This window comes from Sturnira hondurensis, unplaced genomic scaffold (genome assembly GCF_014824575.4).
Source record: "Sturnira hondurensis isolate 20B ecotype Veracruz unplaced genomic scaffold, ASM1482457v3 Scaffold0007406, whole genome shotgun sequence".
Taxonomy (NCBI): domain Eukaryota; kingdom Metazoa; phylum Chordata; class Mammalia; order Chiroptera; family Phyllostomidae; genus Sturnira; species Sturnira hondurensis.
The window spans coordinates 6,105,946-6,130,804 of NW_028080037.1; the positions used below are offsets into that span (position 1 = coordinate 6,105,946).

Here is a 24,859-nt window from a genome sequence, read left to right on the forward strand (position 1 = left end):
GGGCCTTTCAGAACCCATTTCAAGGTGGCAACAACTCCGAGTGCCCGGCAGCCCCTCAGCCCTCCCTCCTCCCCCATCTCCAACGCCGGCCCGGCAGGCAGCCTGGGGAGCCTGGGCCAGCTTCAAACGTGCAGAAACCGCTAATGGGCCACTGCTCAGCCTGATGAGTCCCCCGGGAGAGCTTGGTGGGAAACAGAACACTGTGGGCTCATCGATCACAGGGCAGGAGGGGCGGCGCCCTGCCCATGGATTGCGGTTCGAATCCCAGCTCCAGCCACTGCCCCAGCTGGACTGCCATGTCTTCCCTAGAAGCCTTGGGAGTCGGCCAGCTACGCGGGTCAGCAGTTTGAGGGGGAAGGGGGTACATTAGGGAGAGGGCCTGCGCCACAAAAGTGTGTTCTCTGAGTGCGAGCAGTTGTTATTATGGGACTTCTGGGTTGGTGAAGGATTTGGTAAAGTCCCTTACTGGGGCCCAGCATCCAGTGGGTGCTCAATTCATGCTTAATTCTCTACCCAAGCCCTAGTCACAGGCCCCAGTGTGCAGTGGGACCCCCCCCAATCTGACAGGATGTCCCGTGACTGCCTCCCACAGGCCCCCCTTCCCATCAGGGCCTGGGTGCCCCCAGGCTGAGGTCACTTCCCTCTGGGAAGCTACCCCAGAGGGAAGGGCTCCCTGATGGGCCTTGAGGCTGGCCCAGCCCAGGGAGGAGCCCTCTGGAGGCCGAGGGGCAGGCAGGAGGGTTCGGGGCCGCCCCTCTCTCTGCAGAAACAGCTTCTTCTCAAGGCAAAAGCCAGGGCTTGAGGCACCCACATGCCCAACTGTAGGCCGAGAATTAGATCAGGACCACATTCTCAGGGCAGAAACTCACAGCAAAACAACAGAGGGCAAAGTTGAGGTACTGAGCTCCCCATCACTGGAGGTAACCTAGGCTGGGCTACCACTTGACACATTGAACCCTTCAGAACCAGTCCTTCCTGGCCTCCCCTTTACCCGATGAATGGAACATCCTTCCCAACCCTCCCAAGGTTACATTTCTCTGAGCCTCAGTTGACACGGCTGTAAAATGGGAATAATTCTGGTCCCTCCCTAGACGTGCGAGCTAGGAAAGTACTGAGCGCAGCACCTGGCATGCAGCTATGCCCAGTCAACACTGGCTCTAGTGGCCTTTCAGTGGCTGCTGTCCACCCTCGTGGTCTCTCCCCTCTGTTCTCCCTGTCCCCTGGCCTCGCTCTCTTGCCTTAACTCTCCACAACCATCTCAGCCTCTAGGTTTCAGGATTTTATTTCTTTATGTCTCCAAACACATTCTCTCTCTGCCCCCAGCTGTCCTGCGTCCGCCTCGGCGTTTCCCCTTTTCATCTCCGCCTCTCTGGCAGCCTCCCTGGCACGTGTGTCTCCCTGTCTCTCATTCCCCCTCCCCCAGGTCTCAATCGCTCCTCTGGGCCCCAGGCATGGCCTGGTCACTGGCTGCAGTGGCCGTGGCCGCCCCCACACCCGCTCTCAGGGGCCCAGCTCCCACAGTCCTCCAGCTGACAGTTGGCCAAAGCCCCTTTCCCCTCGGCTCAGCTGGAACAAGACTGGAATTTTTCAACCAAACATTCCTGAGAAACAGAGGCGGGGGCTGGGGGACCTGCAACAGCAGATGCACGCAAACAGGCCCAGAAATGGCACGTACTTGACACAGGTTTCTAAGTGCCACGGGGACGCAGGTCCTCGTGGCCAGCGCAGCCGGGGGCCCGGGAGGCCCCAGAGGCGGGGGATGGGAGGCAGTCTGTTCGAAGACGCCCAGCAGCGTGGGTGGTGAGAGAGCCCGGCCCCGTCTCCAGGCCCCCAGTCTGCGGCCCTTCTCGTCTCCCAGGCTGAAGAACCTCCAGCCCCATCTTAGACCCATTGTTCTGGCTGGAAATCTAGGCCAAGGCCACTGCGGAGGAGAAGGAACATTTCCGCCTCTGCTCCCTTGGAAATCTCGAGATCGCAGCCCAGGCAGGTCACCGGGGAAGCAGCTGGCCCCCCTCAGCCTGGTCTGGGGCCAGCGTGAGCGGGAGAGGCGGACCAGCAGGCCAACGGGCAGCGGCGGCGGCGGGCGTGGAGGGGTGCGGGGCCCAGCAGGGAGGGCAGCCGCTGCCCTAATTACTCCAACTCCCCAGGTTCCGATCTCGTCTGAAGAGGACTCCAGGGACATAGCCTTTAATAACTACCAGTAAACAGGCAGGAAAATCGATCCCTGGTAAATAGAGCCCTGGAGAGAGGGATGGCTGGGTTGGCCGGCCCTAACCTGGCCCATAGAATCTTTTTCGCAGAGCTGGCCAGCGCTGTCCTTCGACCGCATCCCACCCCCCACACCTGGGGCCCCAGGTGTGCTGGGGCCCCTGCTCCAGCCTCTACTCCCTCTCCATCAAGACCGGCTCCTGCTCTTCCCCACTCCATCTGACCCCTGCGCCGTGCCAAGTAGGCTGCCTGGCTCAGTTGCAGATGTCCCCTTGGTGCCAGGCCTTGTGTCTGGACCTGGTAACCCTGATCTGGTCCTCGTCCCCCTGAAAGCCATTCACCAGGCAGGAAGAGTAAATGCAAAAACGAATATTGACTGACCGTGTGAGGATAGACATACCACAAAAAGCTGTGTGTGTGTGTGTGTGTGTGTGTCAACCACAGCAGCAGCGCAGGAAAGCGCTTCCCGGAGGAGGTGAGCCCGTGGAGGGCTGTGTCGGATGAATAGGAGTTTGCAGAGTGAACAGGGAGGACAGAGGGTGATGCGTGTAACAACAACAGCCGTCTTAGCTGACCTTCACCAAGCACCTACTGTAGCCGAGCGCTCTGCAGAGCACCTACGACCTGCCCCGTCTCCCTTTGTCCCACAGTGGTGGCACTGTCCCCGTTCTTACAGATGTGAACCCTGAGGCCATGCGTGGAGGCAGAATTCCCACGGGGCCTGTGGGACTTCTGAGCTCTTTCAGCCGCTTACCTCAGTCCGCACCTCCCACCCCGACCCTGCTCTGCTCAGTTCAAGATGGCCACGCAGAGGCGGTTCAATGAATCGCGTTCCCTCCCTTGCCCTCCCACCCAGGGGTCACACCTTCCAGGTAACGCAGCACCTGAACCCTCAGCAGGGGGCTAACAGAAGTATTTCAGGCACATCAGACCTAAAGACCATCTATCACCAGTCCTTGTGCTGCAGGCGGGGAAACTGAGGCCCTGGCGGGAGTGCACCAGCACTCGGGAGCCGAGGCAGGAGCAGGGCCTGGGGTCTTCCCTCTAACTCATCCCCTCTCTGGCCTGCCCCGGGAGAAGGCTGTTGTGGTGGGCGGGAATCAATACTCGCACACTCAATTAAAACGATATGTCAGACAGCGGAATGAAGCTGCCCCAAGCCCCGGGGAACTTTTCAAATGATCAACTCGGAGGTTACAGGGGCCCAGGGACCCGGCCCCTCCCTGCTTCTCTCCTATGCACAGCCACAGCTCTGTGCCTCGAGGTCCCCATTCTCCAGGTCTGGGCAGTTGGTGCAGGGCAGGGAAAGTCCCTAGCCCTTTGGATTCTAGACGCTAACAGAGAGAGGGGACGAGCTGCTTCGGTCCTAGGTGGGGATTCAAGGAAGGACGGTCAGAGCGTGTGCTCAGGAGAAAGAACCCTGGGGCAAGGCAGGGGGGGGGGTGGCGGGCCATGGTGGGGCCCCACCCGTCTGGCTGCAGCTTCCTGGGCCAGGCACCCCGGGGGATGCTGATGAACAAAGGAAGCTTGGTCCTGAGGGCCTGCCATGTGCCAAGCACCATGCTGGGCGCCGGCGACGCAGCTGTGAGCAGAGTGGTCAAGATCCCCGCCTAGTGGGCCGACAGCCTTGGGGGAGGCAACAGGGAGAGAAGAAAGGGTGCAGGTTAACGCCTCGGGTCGGGCAGTGCCAAGAGCCCAGAGGAAAATCAAAGCAGGACCGGGAGACAGGAAGGGGAGGGCAGCCGTTCCCAGGGTCTGGGAAGGCTTTTCTGAAGAGGTGACATTTGAACAGAGACCCGAAAGAAAGGAGGGAGGAGACTGGGAGACCACCTAGGTGTGGCCAGCTCCTATGCCAGGCGAGGGGACAGCAAATGCAAAGGCCCTGAGGCCGGACCGGGCTGGGGATGCTTGAGAAACTCGAAGAGGTGGGAGAGGCCGGAGCGCAGTGAGTGAGAGGGGGCGCTCTAGGCACCGGGGGCCTTGGCAGGTTGAGGCTGCCGCGCGTGCGGCCTTCTCACCAATGGGTGGGAACCGTGGGCGCATTGGGGGCGGAAGAAGGACGTGATCTGACTTGCTGGGCAGGGTCCCTGGGGCTGCCGTGTGGGGACCAGACTACAGAGGGCAAGGAGAGAGCGGAGACCAGCTGAGTCTGCCGCCACAGTCCAGGCGGGGGACAAGCAGTGGCTTGGACCTGGGTGGACTCGGGTGCAGAGGAAGCAGTCAGATGGGGGTGTGTTTGAAGGTAGAGGGGACTGGACTCACCGATAGACTGGACGTGGGGCGTGAGGGAAGAAGAGAAGCCCACATTTGGGGTGGGCAGGGGCCCAGGCCACTGGAAGGACGGCAGTTAACGAAGACTCCAGGAGGGGCAGGTGTGGGTGGGGGAGATCGGAGCCATACCTGGGCAGGGCGACGTTCCAGGTGCCTGTGGGGCCTCCACAGGAAGGTGCGGAGCAGGGGACCGGGCACAGTGGCCTGGCCCTCAGCGAGGAGGGTGGGGCTGGAGACCACAAACATTGGAATCGCCAGAGACAAGATAGTAGCTGTCTGGATTGGCCCTTTTACCCACCCCACCAGGAAGGTCCGCTCGTGCCCACATTAGCGATGAGAAAAGTGAGGTTCAGAGGCACTGAGGCACCTGCTCATAGCCACAGAGCTGGAGGGCCAGTGGGTCAGGACGGGGACTGAGGCCTGTCTGCCTCCCGGCCCTGCACTCGGTGGCCCTTCCCTCCCTCGATCCTCCCAGCAGGGCGAGTCGAAAATGGGCATCACCTTCACTTTTGAGATGGGGCCACTGCGACCCAGGGGGGCCCGCAGGACTTGCCCGCAGCTGAGGAGCGGCCGAGTGTGCGGCTTTGCTGCAGGTGTGCCGGACGATCCCAGCCAAAGAACCTTTCCGAGTTGGCCCCAGGCACAGAGCGGGCCAAGGGCTCTGAGAAGCCCTGCAGCCTGGATGCTGAGTTATCTCTGCTAAACCCGGCTCTCAGGGGGGCCCCTAGAGCTCTGGGGGAGTCCCGGAGTGGTGATGGGCAGCAACACCTCAGCGCCCTCGTTTTTTAAATGGGGGCCTGAATACCCGCCTGGCTGGGTTATCATGCGTTTATCACGTCCTTTTTGAATGAGCAGTCGGCATGGAGTCCTCCAAAGAGCAGACAGTGAGCAAATGTTTGTGCAAGGAAGGAGCAATGAATAAACGGGTGGATGACAAAGCAAATAAGTGGACAAAAGACCGGACCAGTGCGGGGACAACCAAAAGGCATGAGGGGGGGGAAAGGATAATTGAGTCCCAAACGAATCAGTGTCTGAACCGATGAATTCAGCCACGCGTTCAACAAATACCTGTGGAGCGCCGACTGTGCGTGGGTGCCGACTGTGTGTGGGTGCCGGGGACGTAGCTGTGAATAAAGCGAAGTCCCTGCTTCGTGGTGGTGACATTCTAGTGAGAGGAGGCAGAAAACAAGATGAACAGGTAAAATAGAAAGTACGCCAGATGGAGAAAGCGGAGGAAGGAGAGAGGGGGGAAGGAAAACGTGGACAGAGTGCACACTTCAAAATAGGGTGGTCGGAACCGAAGGGATGGCCGCATGCGTGGGTACAGGGCCGAGAAGCAGCAGGAATGAATGCAGATGTGGGTGGGAGCCGAGGAGCCAAAGAGGCATGGGTGACCGCAGTAATGAGAGAATCACCGGAAGCTCTGAGGAGTACAGGAATGTGTGAACTAGGGCGTGAATCAATGAATGAGCTGATGAAGGAATTGTGGAATGAACAAGTGAACTAATGAAGGGATGCCTGCCTGCACCCACGTGGATCTCTGTCCCCACCCCCCAGGTGCTGACTCTGCTTGCCCACCTTGCCTGAACAGCCCCCACACTCCCTTGTGCCCTGGGTTCTGCGATGACCCCTACCTAGTCCACAGCCTGTCTTGACTCTAAGGGGTGGGGGAGCTGGCCGGTCCTGCTGCCCCTCCCCCAGCCAGGCCTCGTTGTCTTGACACCGGCTTTGTTACCCCCGCCCCCACCTCGTCCCTGCTATCACCCCAACCCCTCCGTGCTGACCCTCCCGCCCCCTCCCCGAGGCCCCTCTCCCTCGGTTCTGATTCCTCCCCCTCGTGAGCGCAGGTACCATGCGACCCGTGCGGCGCAACTTCTACGACCCGTCGTCGGCGCCGGGCAAGGGCATCGTGTGGGAGTGGGAGAACGACGGCGGCGCCTGGACGGCCTACGACATGGACATCTGCATCACCATCCAGAACGCCTACGAGAAGCAGCACCCGTGGCTCGACCTCTCCTCGCTGGGCTTCTGCTACCTCATCTACTTCAACAGCATGTCGCAGATGAACCGCCAGACGCGCCGGCGCCGCCGCCTGCGCCGCCGCCTGGACCTCGCCTACCCGCTCACCGTCGGCTCCATCCCCAAGTCGCAGTCGTGGCCCGTGGGCGCGAACTCCGGCCAGCCCTGCTCCTGCCAGCAGTGCCTGCTGGTCAACAGCACGCGCGCCGCCTCCAACGCCATCCTGGCCTCCCAGCGCCGCAAGGCTCCCCCCGCCGCCCCGCCGCCCCTGCCGCCCCCTGGAGGGCCACCCGGAGCGCTTGCCGTGCGCCCCAGCGCCACCTTCGCTGGCGCTGCGCTCTGGGCCGCGCCCGCCACCTGCCCCACTGAACCAGCACAGCCCCCCGGGGCACCCCCGCGGAGCCCGAGCGCCCTCAGCGGAGCACCCACCCCGGGTCAGAACAACCTCAACCGGCCGGGACCCCAGCGTGCTACCAGCGTGAGCGCACGTGCCTCCATCCCGCCTGGGTAAGAGGGACCCCTGGCGCGGGGTGGCTGCCCAACAGGGCTGGGGGCAAAGCGTCATGACCGTAATAGCCATCATAAGCAGTATCCGGCATCTGTTAAGCATGCACTTTGTGTCAAGCGTTAACTAAGCGCCTTGATGTGTTCCCACGCCTTTATCTCCATGCAGGACCAGCCTGTAAGGTAGGTGCCCCCATCCTCTCCAATTTACAGTGAGGACACCCGTGGGGGACTGTTCAGAACTTCCCGAGGCCATACCATTCACAAGTGGTGGGGCTGTAGCAACAGTAATAAGGGTGTGAGTCCATGTTTATTTGCTGACTTTATCTGAATCATCTCGTTTGTTACTCCAAAGAATTCTGTCCTGCCCGAGTTACAGCTGGGGAGGCTGAGGCAGGGAGAGGGGGGTACCTTCTGAGAGTCACCAGGTGGAGAACAGAGATGGGAACGCAAGGCCCCAGAGTCTGCGCTGGGTTGTCTTCCAGTCTTTGGAGGGTTTCCGGCCCCGCCCCAGGGCACGCCCATCTCACCAGGGGACGCCAGCAAGCACTGGGCACCTGACCAACATATTTCCCCTGTACGCCGAACCTCAGTTGTCACCACGGCTTTGGGCTAATTCTGTGGATTTCAAACGGGGCCTCCATGGACCCCTGGGGTGACCTGAGATAGAGGCAGGAGGCGCTGGTGGATGAGGAGAGGTCAGCCCCTTTGCTCTTGTTTTAACCAGAGTGGCCCTTTTTCGGAAGTTCTTTGAACTACCAGGACTTCCCAGTGGGATTTCATTGAGTAGGGGAAGCCGGCTCCCACCAAGGTTGGGAATCCCTGGGTTAAGGCATCTAAGCCCCAGGATGGGGACCCCAGGAGCCTATCAGCTGCTTACCTGGGCTCAGTCAGTGTCAGCAAAGGACCAGGCCTTGAGGGAGTGGGGATGGGAGGGAGAAGCAAAGACCTTGACCTTGGGACAGCCCAGAAGGGAAAAGACCAGGTGGAGTATGTAGATCGTGATGCCCAAGAGGAACGGCAGGTACCAAACGGCAGGTCTGCTTGTCCGGCTATGGCATGGCCCAGGGGACTGATCCTGATGACCTCAGACATTCTCTGAGGTCACCTCATGCAGGCTTCCCCTTTCACCAAGGGAGACTGAGGCCTTGGGAAGGGAAGGGACCCTCACATAGGGTGCCTTCTGTCCCTTGGAGAGTCCACTTAGGTTCAGATCCCCTCTCGGCCACTTCAGAGCTGTGAGGGGCCAGCCCCTCCCCTTCATTGAGCCTCAGTCTCATCATCTGTCCAAGGGGAGCAGGAGTCCACGTCCCATGGTGACGCCCTGTATCTGAACACAGCGGTCCATATATCGCAACAGTGCAGAGGTGACGGTCAGGACTATTTTTGTTATCCGGCAGGAAGGTTGCCACCAGGGCAGGGGCTCTGTAACTTTCCACGGGAAGATCGGCAGCTGCCACCTGCCGGCCCCACCCCTCCCTTCCCCTCCAGGTCACTCCTCTTGGACGGGCCTGGTGTCAACAGAGAGGAGACCTCAGCGGGGCCAGGGGGGGCCTGGGGGTCGATATGGGCCTGGTCAGCAGTAACCTGGCTCCGGCCCTGCGGCAAAGAGGGAGGGATGCAGGGCCCCAGAATGACGGGAAGCCTGGGACAGCTGACCGGACAGGGTGTAGGAGGGGCAGAGCCGCAGCCAGAAATGGGACAGCTTCTCTTTGGGGCTGCATTGCGGTAACGTGCTGTGGGTGATGAAGGCAGGAGGTCGTAACTGGACTTTTCCCGGAATGGGGTGGACTAGCATGGGGTAGAAAATACTGGTCCGTGCCACTCGTGGTGACGGTGACACTCCTTCCGTGAACCCTGTGTCCCATTTCTACTCGTTCAGGGGGTTGCCACGTGAAACGAATTTCCTCGTCCCTGATGAAAGTTCTGAAAGCCGCTCAGCTTTATTTGTCAACGTTAACCCCCCCAAATAGGCATCATGGGTGCAGGTCCGCAGGGCAAACAGGAAGAACCCGGTCCAAACCGGTGGGAAGACAGATACACAGAGAAAGTGAGCGAGTAAATACACACAGTCCCTGGAGAGAGGGGCAGGTGCTGGGGGTGGCGGGACAGGGCCATCTGGCCGAGAGGGAACCTGAAGTCCAGGGCAGACCCCGTGAGGAGTTCGTCCGATCTGGAGAAAGGCTGCTCCAGGCCGAGGGGACAGTGTGTACAACTTCGTCGGGGCCCGAAGGGCCTGGCCTGTTCGGGGAAAGGCCCGAGGGGTGAGGAGGGCCGGCATGTGGCGAGGGAAGAGCACCCCAGGCAGGGGCACTGTACGTGCAAAGGGGGGAATGACCCTGGCAGGCTCTGGAACAGCCCAGGGTCCCCTGCCGGGACTGCAGGGGCTGAGGTTCTTCCCAAATGGAACTGCAGAGCTGGAGTGTGGGGGGCGTCGGGGGAGCCTGGTGCTGCTGTAGAGTATGCCTGAGCTCTAGGGGGCTGTGGGGAGAAGAAAGATGGTTCTCTGGGGGTGCTGGTCATTAAACACGTCCCCTCTGACGTGCCAGAACTATGCTCACCCCAGCCCTGTGACATCCCCCCCACCCCGCCCTGTTTATATCCTTCTGTTCCTCCTCCCCCCACCACCGGGGGCGCTGTTTCTGACCCTCTCAGAGACTAGACTTTGTCCTGGAAACAGCCAGTAGGAACCGACAAGGGCGCCCTCATCTTTCCTGAGCCATGAAGTCCCAACCCCGTGTCACCTCTGCCCCTCTAACCTGCCCTCCCCAGCCAGACAAGCCTGCCTCGAGGTCCCCCAACCCTCATGTCCAAGGAACACCAGCTAAAAATACCCCTGGCTCAGAGTGGGGCGTGGGCGCAGGACCCACAAAGTCTGCTGCTGAGTGAGGGGAATGGGAGGAGGGTGGGATGGGGCTGGCAGACCCTGGTGCCTTCCAGCTGAAGCTTCCCGTTGCCAAGGCAGTGGAGGCCCAGATGCAGGGGCTTGGGGTGGGGTCTCTGAGCAGGCGCAGCCCGGCTGGTCCCTAACATCACCCGCCCCCAGCCCTCACAGCCCCTCCCATAGTCTCCACCTCTGTGAGTATGGCCTCCAGATTTTCTTTGTAAGGACACCAGTCCTGTGGGTTAGGGCCCGCCCCAGTGACCTCACTGTCATCCTTTGCAAAGACCCCGTCTCCGAAGGGTCCAGGGACTGGGCGTCAGGAATCCAACAAGATGACTCAGCCGGGAACAGAGGCCCTGCAGCGCCTTTCGTGGCTGACTCTTGGCCTCTTCCAGCCTGTGTCTGTCTGCAGCTCCCCATCTGTCTGTCTGTCCATCTGGGGCTTCTTCTCTCCCACCTTTTCCTTCTCAGCTCTCTCTTCCTTCCCACGCCCCCTGCTCTCCACTCTCCCTCTCTCCCACGCGGGACTCACACAGACCCCAGTCCAGTCCTGCTTCCATCCTTTCCCAGCCCGGTGACATCCCCCCCAGCAGCTTTCCCTCCCTAGCCTCAGTTTCCCCATCTGGCAAATGGAAAACCACCACCACTCCCACGTGCATTTAAGCTTGCTACACCTGCTCAGCATGGGAGGGCTCCGACTCCATCCCCACGTCCCATCCTCACATCCGCCCTGGGTGGGCAACAGCACAGAGGCCACCCAACCAGTGGGGGCGGTGTGTCTTCACAGCTGGGGTTTTTTCCACTGGCCCCTGGGACGGGGTGTGGAGCCAGCTGGCAGCCCGGGTCTGGGGGACACGCAGGGGTGGGGACGGTCCGCCCTGTCTCTGAGAGGGCAGCGGCCAGTGCTTTGGAACACAGCTGCAGGGCAGACTCAGACTTTCCATACCACGTGGAGGAGGGGTGGGAGGGGCAGGCTCCGGCCTGTTTCCCTGGACGTCCCAGGCTCCATTTCCAGACTTTGACCTACATCACCGCTCTTAATTCCCACAGAAACCCAAGGGCACAGATCCTACTGTCCCCATTTTTTATGTGAGGAAACTGAGGCTCCCAAAGTCCGGTGCTCGCTCAAGGTCACTCCGATTCAAAACCCCCATCAGCCAGGGTATTGGGGTGCCCCACCCCTGCCCGCCCACTCAAGTTCAAGCCGTAGTCCTACAGATACCCCCCAAGCCCCGATTCCACAGATTTCAGGGACGCTGGAGGAGAGGGTGGGCCTGCAGAGGCTGAACTCTGGTCCTGCTTCAGCCTCTCCTCTTCCTGTGTGACCCCAGCTGAGCGCGGTGCCCTCTCTGGTCCTCAGCTTTTGCGCCTGTGAAGTGGGGCTGGCAACACAGGCCATTGTCCAGCTTGAGGCCAGACGCCCACGTGGCTGCATTTTCAAGTCGGCACCCTTCACCGCTGACCCACGTCAGTGGGAGAAGGGCGCTTCCCTCTCCCACCCGAGCGGACATGTGCAACGCCGCCAACCTCGTGGACCGAGAGGGAAGTCCGCACCGTGGACTTTGTTGTCGTTTTGAGTTTTCATAGCTCTGGTTCCTAGTGAGCCTGACAACCGCTTCCTGTTTCCTGGGCACCAGGGGTCCCTTCTTTCGTCCATGACGTGTTTATTGCTTTTGCTTGCCCTTCTCCTGGGCTGTTGGTGGCTCCCTCGCTGGTCTGCAAACGCTCCTTCTGCACGAAACGTGTGGACCCCTTTCTCTGTGGTCTTTTCCCCAGTGTGCTATTTCTTGTTGCCTTCTTTCTACCCTGTGTTCATCTGTTTCTTAATTAATCAATCTATATGTACTGAGCAACTACTGTGTACCAGGTGCTCCTTGGGGCCCTGGAGGTAGAACATTGAATGAAACAGACCATGCCCGCCCCACCCTGGAGATCACATTCTCATGAGAGACAAACAGTAGACAAAATAAATTCTAGAACATGGGAGAGAGTAGTAACTGCTACAGGGGAAGGAAAAATGGATGCAATTTTAAATCAAGAGATCAGAAAAGGCTGCGCTGAGAAGGTACCATTTGAGCAAAGGTGGAAGGAGGTTTAGAAGCCGTCCACTCCAGAACTGGGGTGCAAGTTCCAGACAGCGGGAACAGCTTGTGCAAAGGCCCTGAGGCAGAAGCGCAGCTGGTGCGTCTGAGGAGGCCTGTGTGGCTGGAGAGGCCGCAGGGGGTGAGCAGTGGGAGAGGAGGTCAGAGATGAAATCGGGCCAGTCCTCTGGGGCCCCGAGGGCCTTGCTGAGGGCTTTGGCTTTTCCTTGTGCGTGAGATGGCAGCCAGCAGAGTTGTGAGCTGGAGAGAGACTGGCGTGACTTTGTTGTGACAGGGTCACCCTGGATGTGGAGAATAGCCTGCAGGTGGGGCTGATGAAGGAGACAGGAGCCCGGTGGGGAGGTGGGCTTTGATGTGGTAGGTGTGCTTGAGTGTTTTCCTTCCTTTTTTTTTTTTTATTTCTAGCACTGATTTTACGTTTTTACTTAAAAGACTCCACATTCTGTTTCTGCAGTTCTTTAATAGCTATTCCATCTAAATGCTTTTTTAAAAAAGGTACTGAAAAGCGCCACATGAAAAGTCCCACCCTCCCCGTGTCCCCACCTGGCCTCTGGCCTGCCCGCCCTCCCCCTTTTCCTGGCCTCACGGTTGTGCAGTGGCTGAGACTCTGCCTCGCTGCTGTTTCCCCACCACCTCATCACAAGGTCAAACCAAACATCCCCACCCCACACCACAGACCTGAAGCACTTCCTGCCCCACTCCCTGGGAGGCCAAACCACACAGCCCTGTCTGCGCACGCTGCCCCAGGCCGTGGGAACCTGCCAGCCCAGGCCTCCCCGCCCCTCCCCTCCCCAGCCCTGCTGGGCTCCCCCCACCCGCCACCCCAGAGCGCCTCACTGGGCACACACGGAGACCAAGAGGGTGGGAGAGAGTGATGCCGAGCCGCTAAGCCTCCGGGTAAATCTGACCCCAAGTGGCAAACCACCCCTCAAAATGTCTCCCTGGGGGACTTTTGTACCCTTTCATCCCTACAAGTGGACTTGGGGGAGGACAAGGGTGAGAGGTCCTACTTGACAGGGAAAACCGAGGCCCACAGAAGCTCTGCGGCTCGTTCAGGCAGACAGGGTGCTGGCGCGAGCACAGGGGGCGTGGGCAAGGCCTGCAGACAGCAGCCGTCGATGGCTTGTGTGTTTGCTGGGCCCATGGGGCACCCAGTCTTCCCAGAGCTGGCTGTGTTGTCCTCAGGCTTCTGGGTTCTGCAGGGGGCATGGGGGTAGGGACCTGGTTGGCCCCAGAGCTGTGGAGGGCAGGGGTTCAGGTGCAGGTGGGGGTAGGCCCAGAAAGGGCACAGGTGCCAGGAACAGGCCCTCGGAGCACGGGAAACCCTCGCTGAGCTTCCTTCTCCCCACGACATGGCACTCTCACTTCTGCCCCCTCCTCACCACCTTGGACCCAAATGACTGAGGCCTGAGCTGCCCTGGGCCTCCCAAGGGGCCCCCAAGGGACCCCTGGGTAAGTGCCAGATGTTCAGAGGACTCCTGAAGCCAATCAGGGGACCTGGAAACCACCATCAGAGACGGGGCACACCTAGGGCCTGCAGGGTGGCAGGGACAGGGCGGCCAGGTGTAGGTGGAGGATGGAAACTCAGCTGCCCTAAAGGGAGTGTCAATGTGGCTTCCTGCTCTCCTGGGGCCCCGAGCCTCCTTGATGCCTGGGGCAGAGAGGGGTGGCCAAAGTGGACAGATGGAACCCCTGCGCAGCCTGCTCAGGGCTGAGCCAGCACCAGGGTCCAGATCGCGGGCTTCAGCCCACCTGTTGGGCACAGGGGTCTCAGAGGGCTGGCTCTTTTCCAGATGGCCCCACAGATCAGCCTGGTGGGGTCACCCTGGCCGCTGACTCAAAAACTCCAAGACCCAGAGCCAGCTGGGTACCTTAGTGAAGTCGCTTTCCCTCTCTGGGCCTCAGTCCCATCGTCTGCAAAATAAACAAGGAGTAGATTTCATCTCATGTGCCATCTCTGCTTAAATGGGGGTGACCTCCTAGAGCACAGTGCTGGGCGGGATTCTGCAGTTGTCTTCTGGCGTAGTGGAAAGGAGTGCGGGGATTGATTGGTGATGCCTGCCACGGGTGCCGCACAGGCTGTAATACTGCGCCTGTCACATATTTGCGGTCCCTGCTCTAGTTTTGCATCTGGGTGAGCATTTGGCATTAGAGCCACTGCTTTGAAAGGTATCAGATCCCCTCCAAGAGACCACAGGGCGCCACTTTCTTATTTGCCTCTCCTCCCCCATTCAGTACTTATTAGAAGCCATGTGCGCTGAGTTTCCCCCTCAACCCGAGGGTCCCGGGCTGGGTCAGAGATGTTTGCAGAAGCTCACAATTTGGCGGAAGAGACAGGAGTGGAACCGCCCAATGAGAAAGCAAGACTCCAAATGCCTGAGTCCTCAAAACAAAATAAACACAGTCCCTTGGGAACTAAGGGATTGCGTCCCTCAAGGTAGATGGGAAAAGGCCTCCTGGAGACAGTGACCTTGGAACCTCTTGTCAGAGGGCATCTGGGAAATGTCTGGCTCCCCCCAAAGTCATGGAACTCCTGCCTCCAACTGGATAGGAAGCATTTCTGGGAATTGCTTAGAGAAGTTTGCCCGGGGCGGGGGGGTTCCACAGGATGCCGCGTAGCGTCCTCAGTGAGAGTGAATGTTGGCACAGAGCCCCAGGGGCTGGCAGCTGCACAGCGTGTTTCCCTGGGACGCCTCAGGTTCACTGCAAATGTGTGCAAGGAATGCTTGGGGACAGTGTGCCCGAGCTGTGCACGTGGGTCCTCCACGGGGCCCCTCCCCACAAAATCTGGGTTCCTGCGTTCCTTCACCCAACAGGTGTTTACTGACCTCTTCTGTGCGCCAGATGCCAGTGTGGACGCTGGGTGACCAGGAGGAGATGAGACAGGGTGGCGGAGACCTGACTGAGCCTCTGGGGGTGGGGGAAGCCTTTTGGGCAGAAGGCACAGCAAGTGCAGAGGCCTTGAAAGGGGACCGTGCCCAGCATGTTCGAGCAGCGGCAGGTGTGTCTGGAGTAACATGGTGGAGCAGGTAGGAGTTGAGGTCACAGAGGTAGGGAGGGCCTGGCCATGCCAGAGACTTCATGATGTACAGTTATGAGTACTTAGTGCTGTGACAAAATAAAAAAGTTAAGGGCAAAGACAGGCATCTCTAGAGTGAAGTGGTAGGAAGGTCTCTGATCGGAAGACATTGGCGCAGAAACCTGTATTAAGTGAGGGAGCAAGACAGGAGAATACCTGGGGAAGAGTACCCTGGGAGAGGGATCTGCAAGTGCAAAGGCCCTGGGGTGGGAATGTGCCTGGCATGTTGAAAGGGCAGCAGGGAGACTGAGGACGCTGGGGTGAAGGGATGAGGGGTGAGCATGGGGGAAATAGAGGTCTATGGGTAGGTACTGGCTGTATTATGTAGGGTAAGGGGGTTGGATTTACTCCGGGCAAGGCAGAAGCCACAGGGGATAGGGAGCAGAGGGCAAACAGGATCGGGTTGGGGTGAGAGAGGCAGCAGGAAGACCAGCTTGGCAGCGGGGCCCATCTCTGCCCTGGGGTGGCCGGGCTGGGCTTCTGTCAGAGCAGATTTCAAAGGGGTTTGAAGGGCTCGTTTTGACCCCTTGCCAGGCAGGGCCCCAAGAGGGTGGAGCAGAGAGAGAGAAGGCCAGGCCCCCCCCTCTTCCGGGAGACCTGCGGGCCACATTCTCTTGTCCAGGGCAGGAGGATGTTCTCACTGCCTCGAGGAGGCAGCACACCCCACATCAAAAGGGGGCCCAGGTGGCTCCCACGCTCAGGCATCGTGGGAACACTGCTACCCGGGTTCTCGCAGGGGGCCTGCAGATTGAGAGGGGCTGGGGGCCACCTGGGACTGTCCCCCAGCTCACTGAGAGGTAAATAAAAAGCAGCCCCACTGTCACGCCCCACTCACCACCCTCTTCCCAGGAGCAAGACTGCCTTTTGTAACCCAGGGCTCTGGTTTTTAAGCAGCGCCAGAAATTGTAGGGCACCTGAGACCTAAAACCTTCCCCTTGGGGGCTTCCCCTCCCCGCTATGCTGCCTAACTGCCAGACCAAAGGTTCAGCAAGACCTGGGGCATGAACTGGATGAGACTTCGGGCATTCTGTAGACCTGGGGCAGCACTCTGTCACTGATTGGTAGAGGCTGCCTGGAGCACTGTGCTGAAGATTCTGCTCAGCTTGAGAGTGTGCTGAGATCAACTAGTGATGTCTGCCACAGGCAGCGACAAGACGTGTTATTACATGTGCTAAAGAGTTCTCTTTCCACCCATTTTACAGAGAGCCCTGGAGAGAAGGAGGGGTGTTTTTTCATGAGACAAAAAGGAAGGAGGAGGGTGGGGAGACCTAGATATATTGCCAGTATGTCTCCAGTAGAAGCATTTGGAAGGACAGGCCAGGGAAGAGGATAAGCTTAAGGTACATGCTTTACCTTGTACCTCTGCTTTCCTATAACATTATGGGGAGACATAAGAATAGGGTGGTGATACCCCCAAGAAGGTTCTGGAGGATTATAACAGACCCCGAGAAGACTCTTGGGTTCCAGCAGGCTTCAGGAAGAACATTAAGACTCTCACCCCTGCACCAAACTGTGCTTTAGATGCTTCAACTCACTGACCCCTCACAAGACTCCATCCTCATTACAGATGGGGAAACTGAGGCATGGCGCATTCCCTCCCACACACACACCTCAACTGACCAGGCCCTGGGGCCCCATGGTGCTGGCCCTCCCATTGCACCTGCCTCAGGAGCTGTGCTCTGTGATGCCAGGTCACCAAAATGTTTAGGGACCCTGACACGTGCTCTAGACATGGCCGTCGGAGAGGCCTGGCCGACCCTGATGAAGCCTCTGTGCCGAGCAGCCAGAGCAGAGGGGCCGTGTGCAGTGCGTGTGTGCGTCTTACCATGTGTGTGATTCTGTGTGAGGTGTGGGCCTCCCAGCTGAACTTCTGTGTGTTGTGATGGGGGACTGTGGGTCACAGTGCACCTGCCCAAGTCCCCATGTGCAGACGGCAGGGTCCCCTTGCAGGCTGCATAGCACAGGGCACTTGTGAGGGCCAAGGTGCATTTCCCCCGAATTTGTTGTCTGTTCTTCCACAGTAATGTGTGTTTGGGAGGCAGCCCTGGCTGGAGGTGTGTGGCTCTGCACGAGCCGGTGTCCCTGGCCGACCGAGTGTCCTTGCAGCGTGTGCACGTGTGTGGTAGCTCTGGTGTGCAGTGTGCTCCCCGGGCTGTATGAGTATGTGTTTGTGTGGTGTTCCTCATGCAGAAGTGCATGTGTGTGTCTGAATCACAGGGTGTGTTTCCCGATGTTTTTCATGTGCATCTTTGCACATACACGTGCCTGGTATGCATTCCCTGGTGTGTGTGTGTGTGTGTGTGTGTGTGTGCGCGCACAGAGGTGTGTGGCCTATCCCCCAAGTATATGTGTGTCTGTGTCTCTATTTGTGTGTGGGAAGGGGTCTCTGTGCAGAGTGTGTTTTTGTGTGTACACATTTGGGGGGCATGTTCCCAGGGGGGAATGCCCATTTGTGCAGTGTTTTCCACATGCATGTGTGTATCTGTATAGGTGTGTGTGTGTATACATACCGCACATGTTCCCCAAGGGCTTGTGTGTGTGTTTCTGGATCCACTGCAGCTGCACTCAAGCCTGCCAAGTGTCCTGTCTGCCTGAAGCCAGCACCCTGGTGCCAACGGTGCTTGCCAGGGCCAGGTGACAAGGCAGCAGTGGCGAGGCTCAGTCCTTAACAGGCAGGCTAAGGGGACTGTGGCAGCTTCTCCCCCGGCTGTAACTGCCCCATCTCTTCCTGCACCCCATCCTGGCCCAGCCCCCAGGCCCCTCAGTCTGCCTCCGGCCTTCAGAATCCAGCTCTTTATCAAGACTTGTCCATCCCGGGACCATGCCCACTGACAGCTGAGCACGGTGGTGCAAGGGCTCCCGCAGGCTTTCTCGTGCAGCCCTTGCAACGGCCTCATGGGCAAGGTGCTGTTGTCCCCGTTTTACAGAGAAGGAAACTGAGAGTCACAGAGGTTGAGTGCCTTGCCCCAGCTCTCGTCACTGCAATACATTTACGGTTTCCTTTCCAAGGGCAAGAGAAATCACACCCCGGTGTAGTGGGCTGAGGTGTAGGGAAGAGAAACTACTCCCCCAAGGTGACATAGGGACGGTGATGATGGTGACAATGATGATTGATGCCATTAGAGTCTTTATTTGGTCCTAGGAATGGTGCTTGGCCCTTGATCTGTGTAGAGTTTCATTGGCTCTTTGCAGCCAACAGAAGGTGCCACCTTGTCCCACTTTACAGAAGAAATGGGCTTAGGAGAAGGGTGATGCTGTGCGGGGTGTCACCCGGCGTGTCTGTGCTTGAGCCGAGATAGGAAAGCAACTCTGGCAGATTCCAGAAGTCAGAGCTCTTTAGAGAGAGGGCGAAGATGAGACGCAGACCTCGTTTTCCCAGGGTCTCTTCATTCGAAGAGAGGACGACGCCTTAGTCTCGGGAACTGACATCAGTAGGCACTGCAGACGTGCAAACAAAGTATTCATCGTCAAGTGTCTTTGGAGAACCTGGGTTTACCATCTCGAACCACCACACGTCCTAAGCCACGACTTACCAAGGGCTTTCATATGCTTATGGGGATTGTGAATTTCCCAGGAGGGAGACTTGAAGGTGTTCCTGAGTCCCCCGGACCCTTCTTTCCCAGACCTTTGACTCTGAGAGGCTGGATGACCAGCTCGCCAATAGCTGGGTTTCAGGCCCAGCGGCCAGGGAAAGGGAGCCGCTGGAACCGAGCGCTCTCACTAGGGGGAAGGCCAGCTGTGGAATGGGGGGAAGTCGGTACCCAGTCTAGGGGTTCATGCCATTATAACCCCATTGGGGTCCTGGGGACACTCTGCCTTATCACGGGAGGATGTCAGAGTCAGCATCCAGTTCCCTGGGACTCACTCTAGATGTCTGGGACAGGCACAAAGGGGTCAGACTATGCCCAGGGGCCAGAGCCAGAAGGCAAGCCTGGGCCCCTTGACCCTCTGATTTGGTTGGGGTTGGAATCCAGCTGCAGCCTCTTCTCTCCCGCCTCAGGGTCCCCGCGCTTCCAGTGAAGAACTTGAATGGTACCGGGCCCGTCCACCCGGCCCTGGCAGGTGAGGTCCAGCCTAGGATGCCAAAGTAGGACGGGGCCCAGGAGGAGGCAGCTTCACCTGTCGGCCCCTTGACTCCACCCCTTAACCAGCTGGTGGGAGGGGCCCAGAGGAAATGCCCTCACCCCCTGGGCCATGGGACGGGGTGGGCTGGGCCCACAAAAGGTATTCATTCCACTTGGCTTTAACCTAGGGTGAGGCCCAGAAGTGTGGCCCAGGGCCCACCCAACTCACCCAGCTCGGACCCACGATCCCTGGGCAGGTGGGCGGAGTCTAAGGGAGAGGCTCCTAACGAACGTACACCCAATGATGGGAGGGTGGGATTGCTGGGTGGGCGGGGCATGGAGGTCTCTTCGCCCCTGACGGCCCAGGGCACGCCCCCAGGGATGACCGGGATCCTGCTGTGCGCCGCTGGGCTGCCTGTGTGCCTGACAAGGGCCCCCAAGCCTATCCTGCACCCACCGCCCGTGAGCAAGAGCGACGTCAAGCCCGTGCCCGGCGTGCCTGGGGTGTGCCGCAAGACCAAGAAGAAGCACCTCAAGAAGAGTATGCCCTCCGAGCCCTACCCTGACCCCTGAACTTAACCCCGAGAACCTATGACCACAAGTCCTCAGACCCCTCAGCTCCAATTTGCTCGTGGAACTTAGGATTTCTCCTCCATCCCCTGACCTCGACTCCCGTTTCCCCAACCCCTTCTGCCACCAACATCTAACCCCTACCAAATCCACCTCTCTAACCCCGACTCCATCCGGAGCCAAGGCCTCAGGGTACCCTCAAGCCCAGTCCCCTGTGTCCTTGCAGGTAAGAACCCCGAGGATGTGGTGCGAAGGTACATGCAGAAGGTGAAGAACCCTCCCGATGAGGTGAGTGCCCCCGGGGAGCTGGGCGGGGGGAGGGGGGCTCTCTCCCCGCCCCAGTAGGAAGTCCTCGAGGTTCTGAGTGTCCCAGTCCCTTCTCCCGGTTTGTGGGTCTGCCTTCCTGCTTCCTTTACAAAGTCTTTTCACAAACAGAAATGACACGGTTTCATAGAATCACAGGTATCGATCCTTTGGTGATCGGCAGTTCTTGGGTCTTATTTTCACTCATATCTTTTTCTAAGTTTTGCTTTTGCTAGTCTGCCCTTTCATCCCTCAGGGCAGGGAGGTGTGAGGGCACCGCAGGTCTGAATTTGATGTATATGGTGTCCTCCTCCTGTGACCCATGGGTGCCCGAGAGGCGGTGCTCCGTCCCCGCTCTGTGCCCTCCCCACAGGACTGCACCATCTGCATGGAACGGCTGGTCACGGCGTCCGGCTATGAGGGTGTGCTTCGGCACAAGGGTGTGCGGCCGGAGCTCGTGGGCCGCCTGGGCCGCTGCGGCCACATGTACCACCTGCTGTGCCTCGTGGCCATGTATTCCAATGGCAACAAGGTGAGCCAGTGGGGACAGTGGGCGGGGAACAGGCAAGGGAGCCCAGAGGGGCCGGGACATCCGGGGACCTCATCTCCAGCCTCCCCGGCCCCAGGATGGCAGCCTGCAGTGCCCCACCTGCAAGGCCATCTACGGGGAGAAGACGGGCACTCAGCCACCTGGGAAGATGGAGTTCCACCTCATCCCTCACTCGCTGCCTGGCTTCGCTGACACCCAGACCATCCGCATTGTCTACGACATCCCCACAGGCATCCAGGTGAGCCCCCCTCGGACCCTGACCCCAACTCCTTTGACCCTTCCAAAGGCCCCCAATACCTGTCTGTGGTTCAAGCCCCTGCTTCTCCTCCCACAGGGCCCCGAGCACCCCAACCCAGGCAAGAAGTTCACCGCGAGAGGCTTCCCGCGACACTGCTACCTGCCCAACAACGAGAAGGGCCGGAAGGTGGGTGCAGGGCTATGGGCCAGGGCCCCGGCCACAGGCAGCCCGGCCTGTGACGCTCATTACCCCCAGCCCTTGCTCTCACATTGTTTCCCACACCAGCAGGGACCACAGCCATCTAGTGCACGCCCAGCCCTGCCAGGCACTGCTGAGGCCATGGCCTTGACTGGATTTTACAGATCCAGAAACAGAGCCTCTGACCAGGTCACACAGCTAGCCAGAGGTGGAGCCTGGATTTGAACCCAGGCATTCCAGGCTCTTCACCTGGATTTTGTCCAGGTGAAGCAGATTTTGTCCGCTTTTATTTTTTGCTCTTCAAGAGAATCCAGAAATTCTGATTTTCAAGTGACATCTCCAGTTTTTAAATATTGCTGGTGAAGTCACAAAGTGGGTATTTAATACAGTGTGATATCCAGACCGAACACACGGAGGCCATCGTTTTGAGGCCCTTTCTTAGCCCCAGAAGAAACAGGCCCATAAACCGGAGAGAGCTTCCTGCTGGGAGAGTCAGGGAAGGCAGAGGCCAAGCTGGGCAGCCACGTGGCACTCCGCTGGGCTCTGGAGGTCCTAAGAGAGCCACAGTGTGGCCGGGAGAAGAGGGGAGGCTAGGCCGTGACCCCGCCCCACCACCCGCCCTCCAGGTGTTGAAACTGCTCATCACCGCCTGGGAGCGGAGGCTCATCTTCACCATCGGCACGTCCAACACCACCGGCGAGTCGGACACCGTGGTGTGGAATGAGATCCACCACAAGACCGAGTTTGGGTCCAACCTCACGGGCCACGGCTACCCAGATGCGAGCTACCTGGACAACGTGCTGGCTGAGCTCACGGCCCAGGGTGTGTCCGAGGCCACGGCCAAGGCCTGAGGCCCCAGGCTGCCCACCTTCCCTCCTGCTTTGCCCCTTGTCTGGCACCGGCCTCCCTCCGCCAGGCGTGTCCTCCTGGTGGCCCCGGGTCAGGACTAGGGAGGAGCCTGCAGAAGAAGCTGGAAGCATTCCAGAGATTTGGCTGGTGGCCCTTGAGAATGGTGGGAAGACAGCAGGCCAGCCAGCTCCGACCCTGACAGGGTCACAGAGAGAGTACCAGAAACCACAGCGACCTCCCTGCCAAAAAGACAGAACCCCACCCCCCCACAAAACACACGTGTCCTGTTGAACACATGCACGCACACCCACGTGCCTCGACTTCCCCTCAGTCTGAGGGGAAGAGACAGAAGACCCCTGTGACACTCCACACGGATCCCCTCTGTGTGTCCCCTCTGTGACTCTGTCACTTCTGCACAGGCTTGTCTGTCAGCAGGCGGATTCAGATCAAGCACTTAAAGGCCTGCTTTGGCTCCAAGGAGAAAAAGGGGTGCTTGGGAAGCTCCACTGACCCCCATCTCTGTTATCCATCTCTGCCCCCCAGACTTTTGACGTTTTGCAAAGGGGCAGGCCAGGGAGGAGGTACTAGAGGTATCGTACTTTGTGCTTTTGTCTCCTCACCCTCCTGGGACCCTTACGTCCTCCTCCTTCCCGCTTCCCATTCCCAGGCCGTACGTCTGTCCCACATAAAGGCACTGTTCTCTCCACCCCATCCTCTCCATCACATCGTTCCCAATGTCAACATCTAAAGGCTGGTGTTTCTGGCTTCAGGAGGGAGACGAGGAGGCCTAGCTTAGGCCAGCAGGTCTGAGAAGCAGACTGGAGAGCAAGGAGTCCATTTCCCTTACTTGGAAGTGGGCAGCGAGGTGGCTGATGGTCTCGGCCAACCAGGGGCCTGTTGCCCAGGCAACTCACCAGCTCCGCCTCTGTTGATTGGCTGCCTCGGTGGAAGTCGGCCAAGATTTAAAGGGATGCCAGTGATTGCTCTTTTGAAAACCTACCAGTCCCACTGTGGGTGGAGAAATAAACAGTCTTTCTCCTCCTCGCCCTGTCTATTCCTGCCAAGGAAGGGGGGTGGCTCTGTTCTTGGGGACCTTTGGTTCACCCCGTAAAGCTTGCAGCAAATGACCAGGACAATGGCCTCTTCCATCCTTGGGCCGCTGGCCGTATGGGGTCCCCATAATTCTCTTGTCCCGCGGCAGGGGGTGTGATGGCGGCAGAGGCAGACCCTCCTATTCCTAGCACCTCAGCAAGCATAGATTCAAGTTCTGTTTTCGGGCTCGGGCACCTGGCAATGCACACGGTGCTCTGTGGTAAAATTGCGGGGAATGAGGAACTCCGGCTGGGAGCTGAGGGCCTCTGGGAAGATATGGGAGAAATCTGGGAGACACCATGATCAGCTCCTTGGGACCTCAGAGCCCCAGCCTCTGCCCTTGGGGAGGAGGGCCGGGTTCTGTCTAGGGAGAGACGGAGACCACGACCTGCAACAAGCTCTGGTCAGCGTTTGCAACATCCCAGAATGCCCAGATGGCTGTTGTGGATGCTGCGGCTCCAAGCGACCCCTACTGGCCACTCATGGGATAGCGCTGCATCCTGGTCGAGCTTCTCCCCGGCCAGGTAGGTTCAGTTTCTGTCCCACCCTATAGTCACACAAGACTGGGGGGTAAAAAAAACGAGTTCCTGGAGCCCCTTCCAGTTCTGACCACTGAGTGTTTCTAACCATCGTATCCTCTGTGGTTCGTTCTCATACTCCTTCCCCAAAACCCTAATATATACAATCACCCAGCCCTTTGATCCTCAAATCTGAGGTTCATCCACTTCACCTGAGGACCTTGTTAAGAATCCTGACTCCTCCTCCTGACATGCCTTCAGATTCTGTTGCAGTGGATCTGGGTGGAGCCCAGGGGTCTGTATTTCTAGCAGACACCCCAGGGTGGCAGGGGAGAGCTCTGGGCTAGTGTGTGAAACTCCTCCATGGCTCCTAAGCTACCTCTATGAAACCAAATTTGAAAAAACATACATCTAAGGCAGGATAAACTGAGGCTCAAAGAGGGGAAAGGAACCTGGCCCAGGGTCTCCCAGGCTCCAAGGGTCTGAGTCTTGCATGCTGGGGTCCCAGCCTATTCTCCCTGAAGGCACCTGATTCTGGAAGCCTGTGGTTACGACCATCAGCCAAGGGCAGGGTTCAGGAGGATTCATGAGGTTACAGCAATTGGCAGACATGGAAACAGGAAGGGTTGAGTCAGTTTAGTGCTTGTCTGGGGCAACAAGGCCACATGGGCATCGGGGATGTAAGTACAGCTGTATCCAGCAGCTCAAGGTCAGGCTGGCTGCCTCAGTGTGGGGAGAGGCCGGTCCCGGGAAGCAGCAACCTCGGGCTGAGCCAAAAGAGTCAGGCCCCTCACCCCAGTCATTCCAGTCTGCCTCACCCCAGAGTGAGATTCTGTCAGTGCAAGGCTGGCCCCCTGTGTCCATGCCTCAGGGTTGGGGCCTAGAGCACACAGGACTGGGCAGTCTCCGGCAGCCTCCAAGTCATAGCATCAGCGAGGTACAGGAGAGCCACAAGGAGACTCCTGGGCCAGGGCACTCTGAGACAGGTCCAATGGCTCCTTACTCTTCTTCCCAGGCTGCCTGTGGCATTTCCTCAGGGCCCGAGGGGACCTGGGGCCACCCTCCCCTGCTCCTGCCACTGGAAGTCCTCATGGGCTCGGTCTAGGTCTTCGAGCACCTCCAGCAGGCGGCCAGCTGCTTCTCTCTGCCGGTCCAGGGTTTCAGAACAGGCCCCTGGGAGGGAAACGAGGGGGCCCCAGGGGCTCAGCCAGGCCAGGGCAAGCAGTCCAACCCATGCCCATTGGCTTCCTCGGGCTCCAGATTTGTCTTGTGCCCTGAGAATCCTAACAGGTGCCAGAACCCCCACACCCAGCCCCCTGGCCTGGGGGGTGGATTGGAAACAGGAGAGTGACTTGGAGGGCACAGGGCTGTGCTTGGCAAGTGGTGGGAGGTGTCGGAGAGGGCAAAGGA

The 24,859-nt window shown here is 59.0% G+C and overlaps 2 protein-coding genes across 5 annotated transcripts in view; one reads left to right on the plus strand and one right to left on the minus strand.

Annotated features, from left to right (window-relative positions):
* Positions 1–22,883, plus strand: part of DTX1 (deltex E3 ubiquitin ligase 1) — a 34,717-nt gene extending 11,834 nt beyond the window's left edge. For both annotated transcript variants that reach the window (XM_037052152.1, XM_037052153.1), the window contains exons 3-10: positions 6,327–7,005; positions 19,068–19,129; positions 19,511–19,672; positions 19,928–19,989; positions 20,378–20,536; positions 20,631–20,792; positions 20,889–20,978; positions 21,617–22,883. In XM_037052152.1, coding sequence (XP_036908047.1) covers positions 6,327–7,005; positions 19,068–19,129; positions 19,511–19,672; positions 19,928–19,989; positions 20,378–20,536; positions 20,631–20,792; positions 20,889–20,978; positions 21,617–21,841 — 1,601 coding nt within the window. In that variant the 3' untranslated portion in view covers positions 21,842–22,883. The remainder of the gene's footprint in view (positions 1–6,326; positions 7,006–19,067; positions 19,130–19,510; positions 19,673–19,927; positions 19,990–20,377; positions 20,537–20,630; positions 20,793–20,888; positions 20,979–21,616) is intronic.
* Positions 18,199–24,859, minus strand: part of RASAL1 (RAS protein activator like 1) — a 31,777-nt gene continuing 25,116 nt past the window's right edge. For 2 of the 3 annotated variants that reach the window (XM_037052151.1, XM_037052150.1), the window contains exon 21: positions 24,019–24,622. In XM_037052151.1, the coding sequence (XP_036908046.1) occupies positions 24,483–24,622 (140 nt within the window). In that variant the 3' untranslated portion in view covers positions 24,019–24,482. Of the gene's footprint in view, positions 18,506–24,018; positions 24,623–24,859 lie in introns of those variants that run through there. The other variant, XR_005067355.1, reaches the window with a different exon arrangement.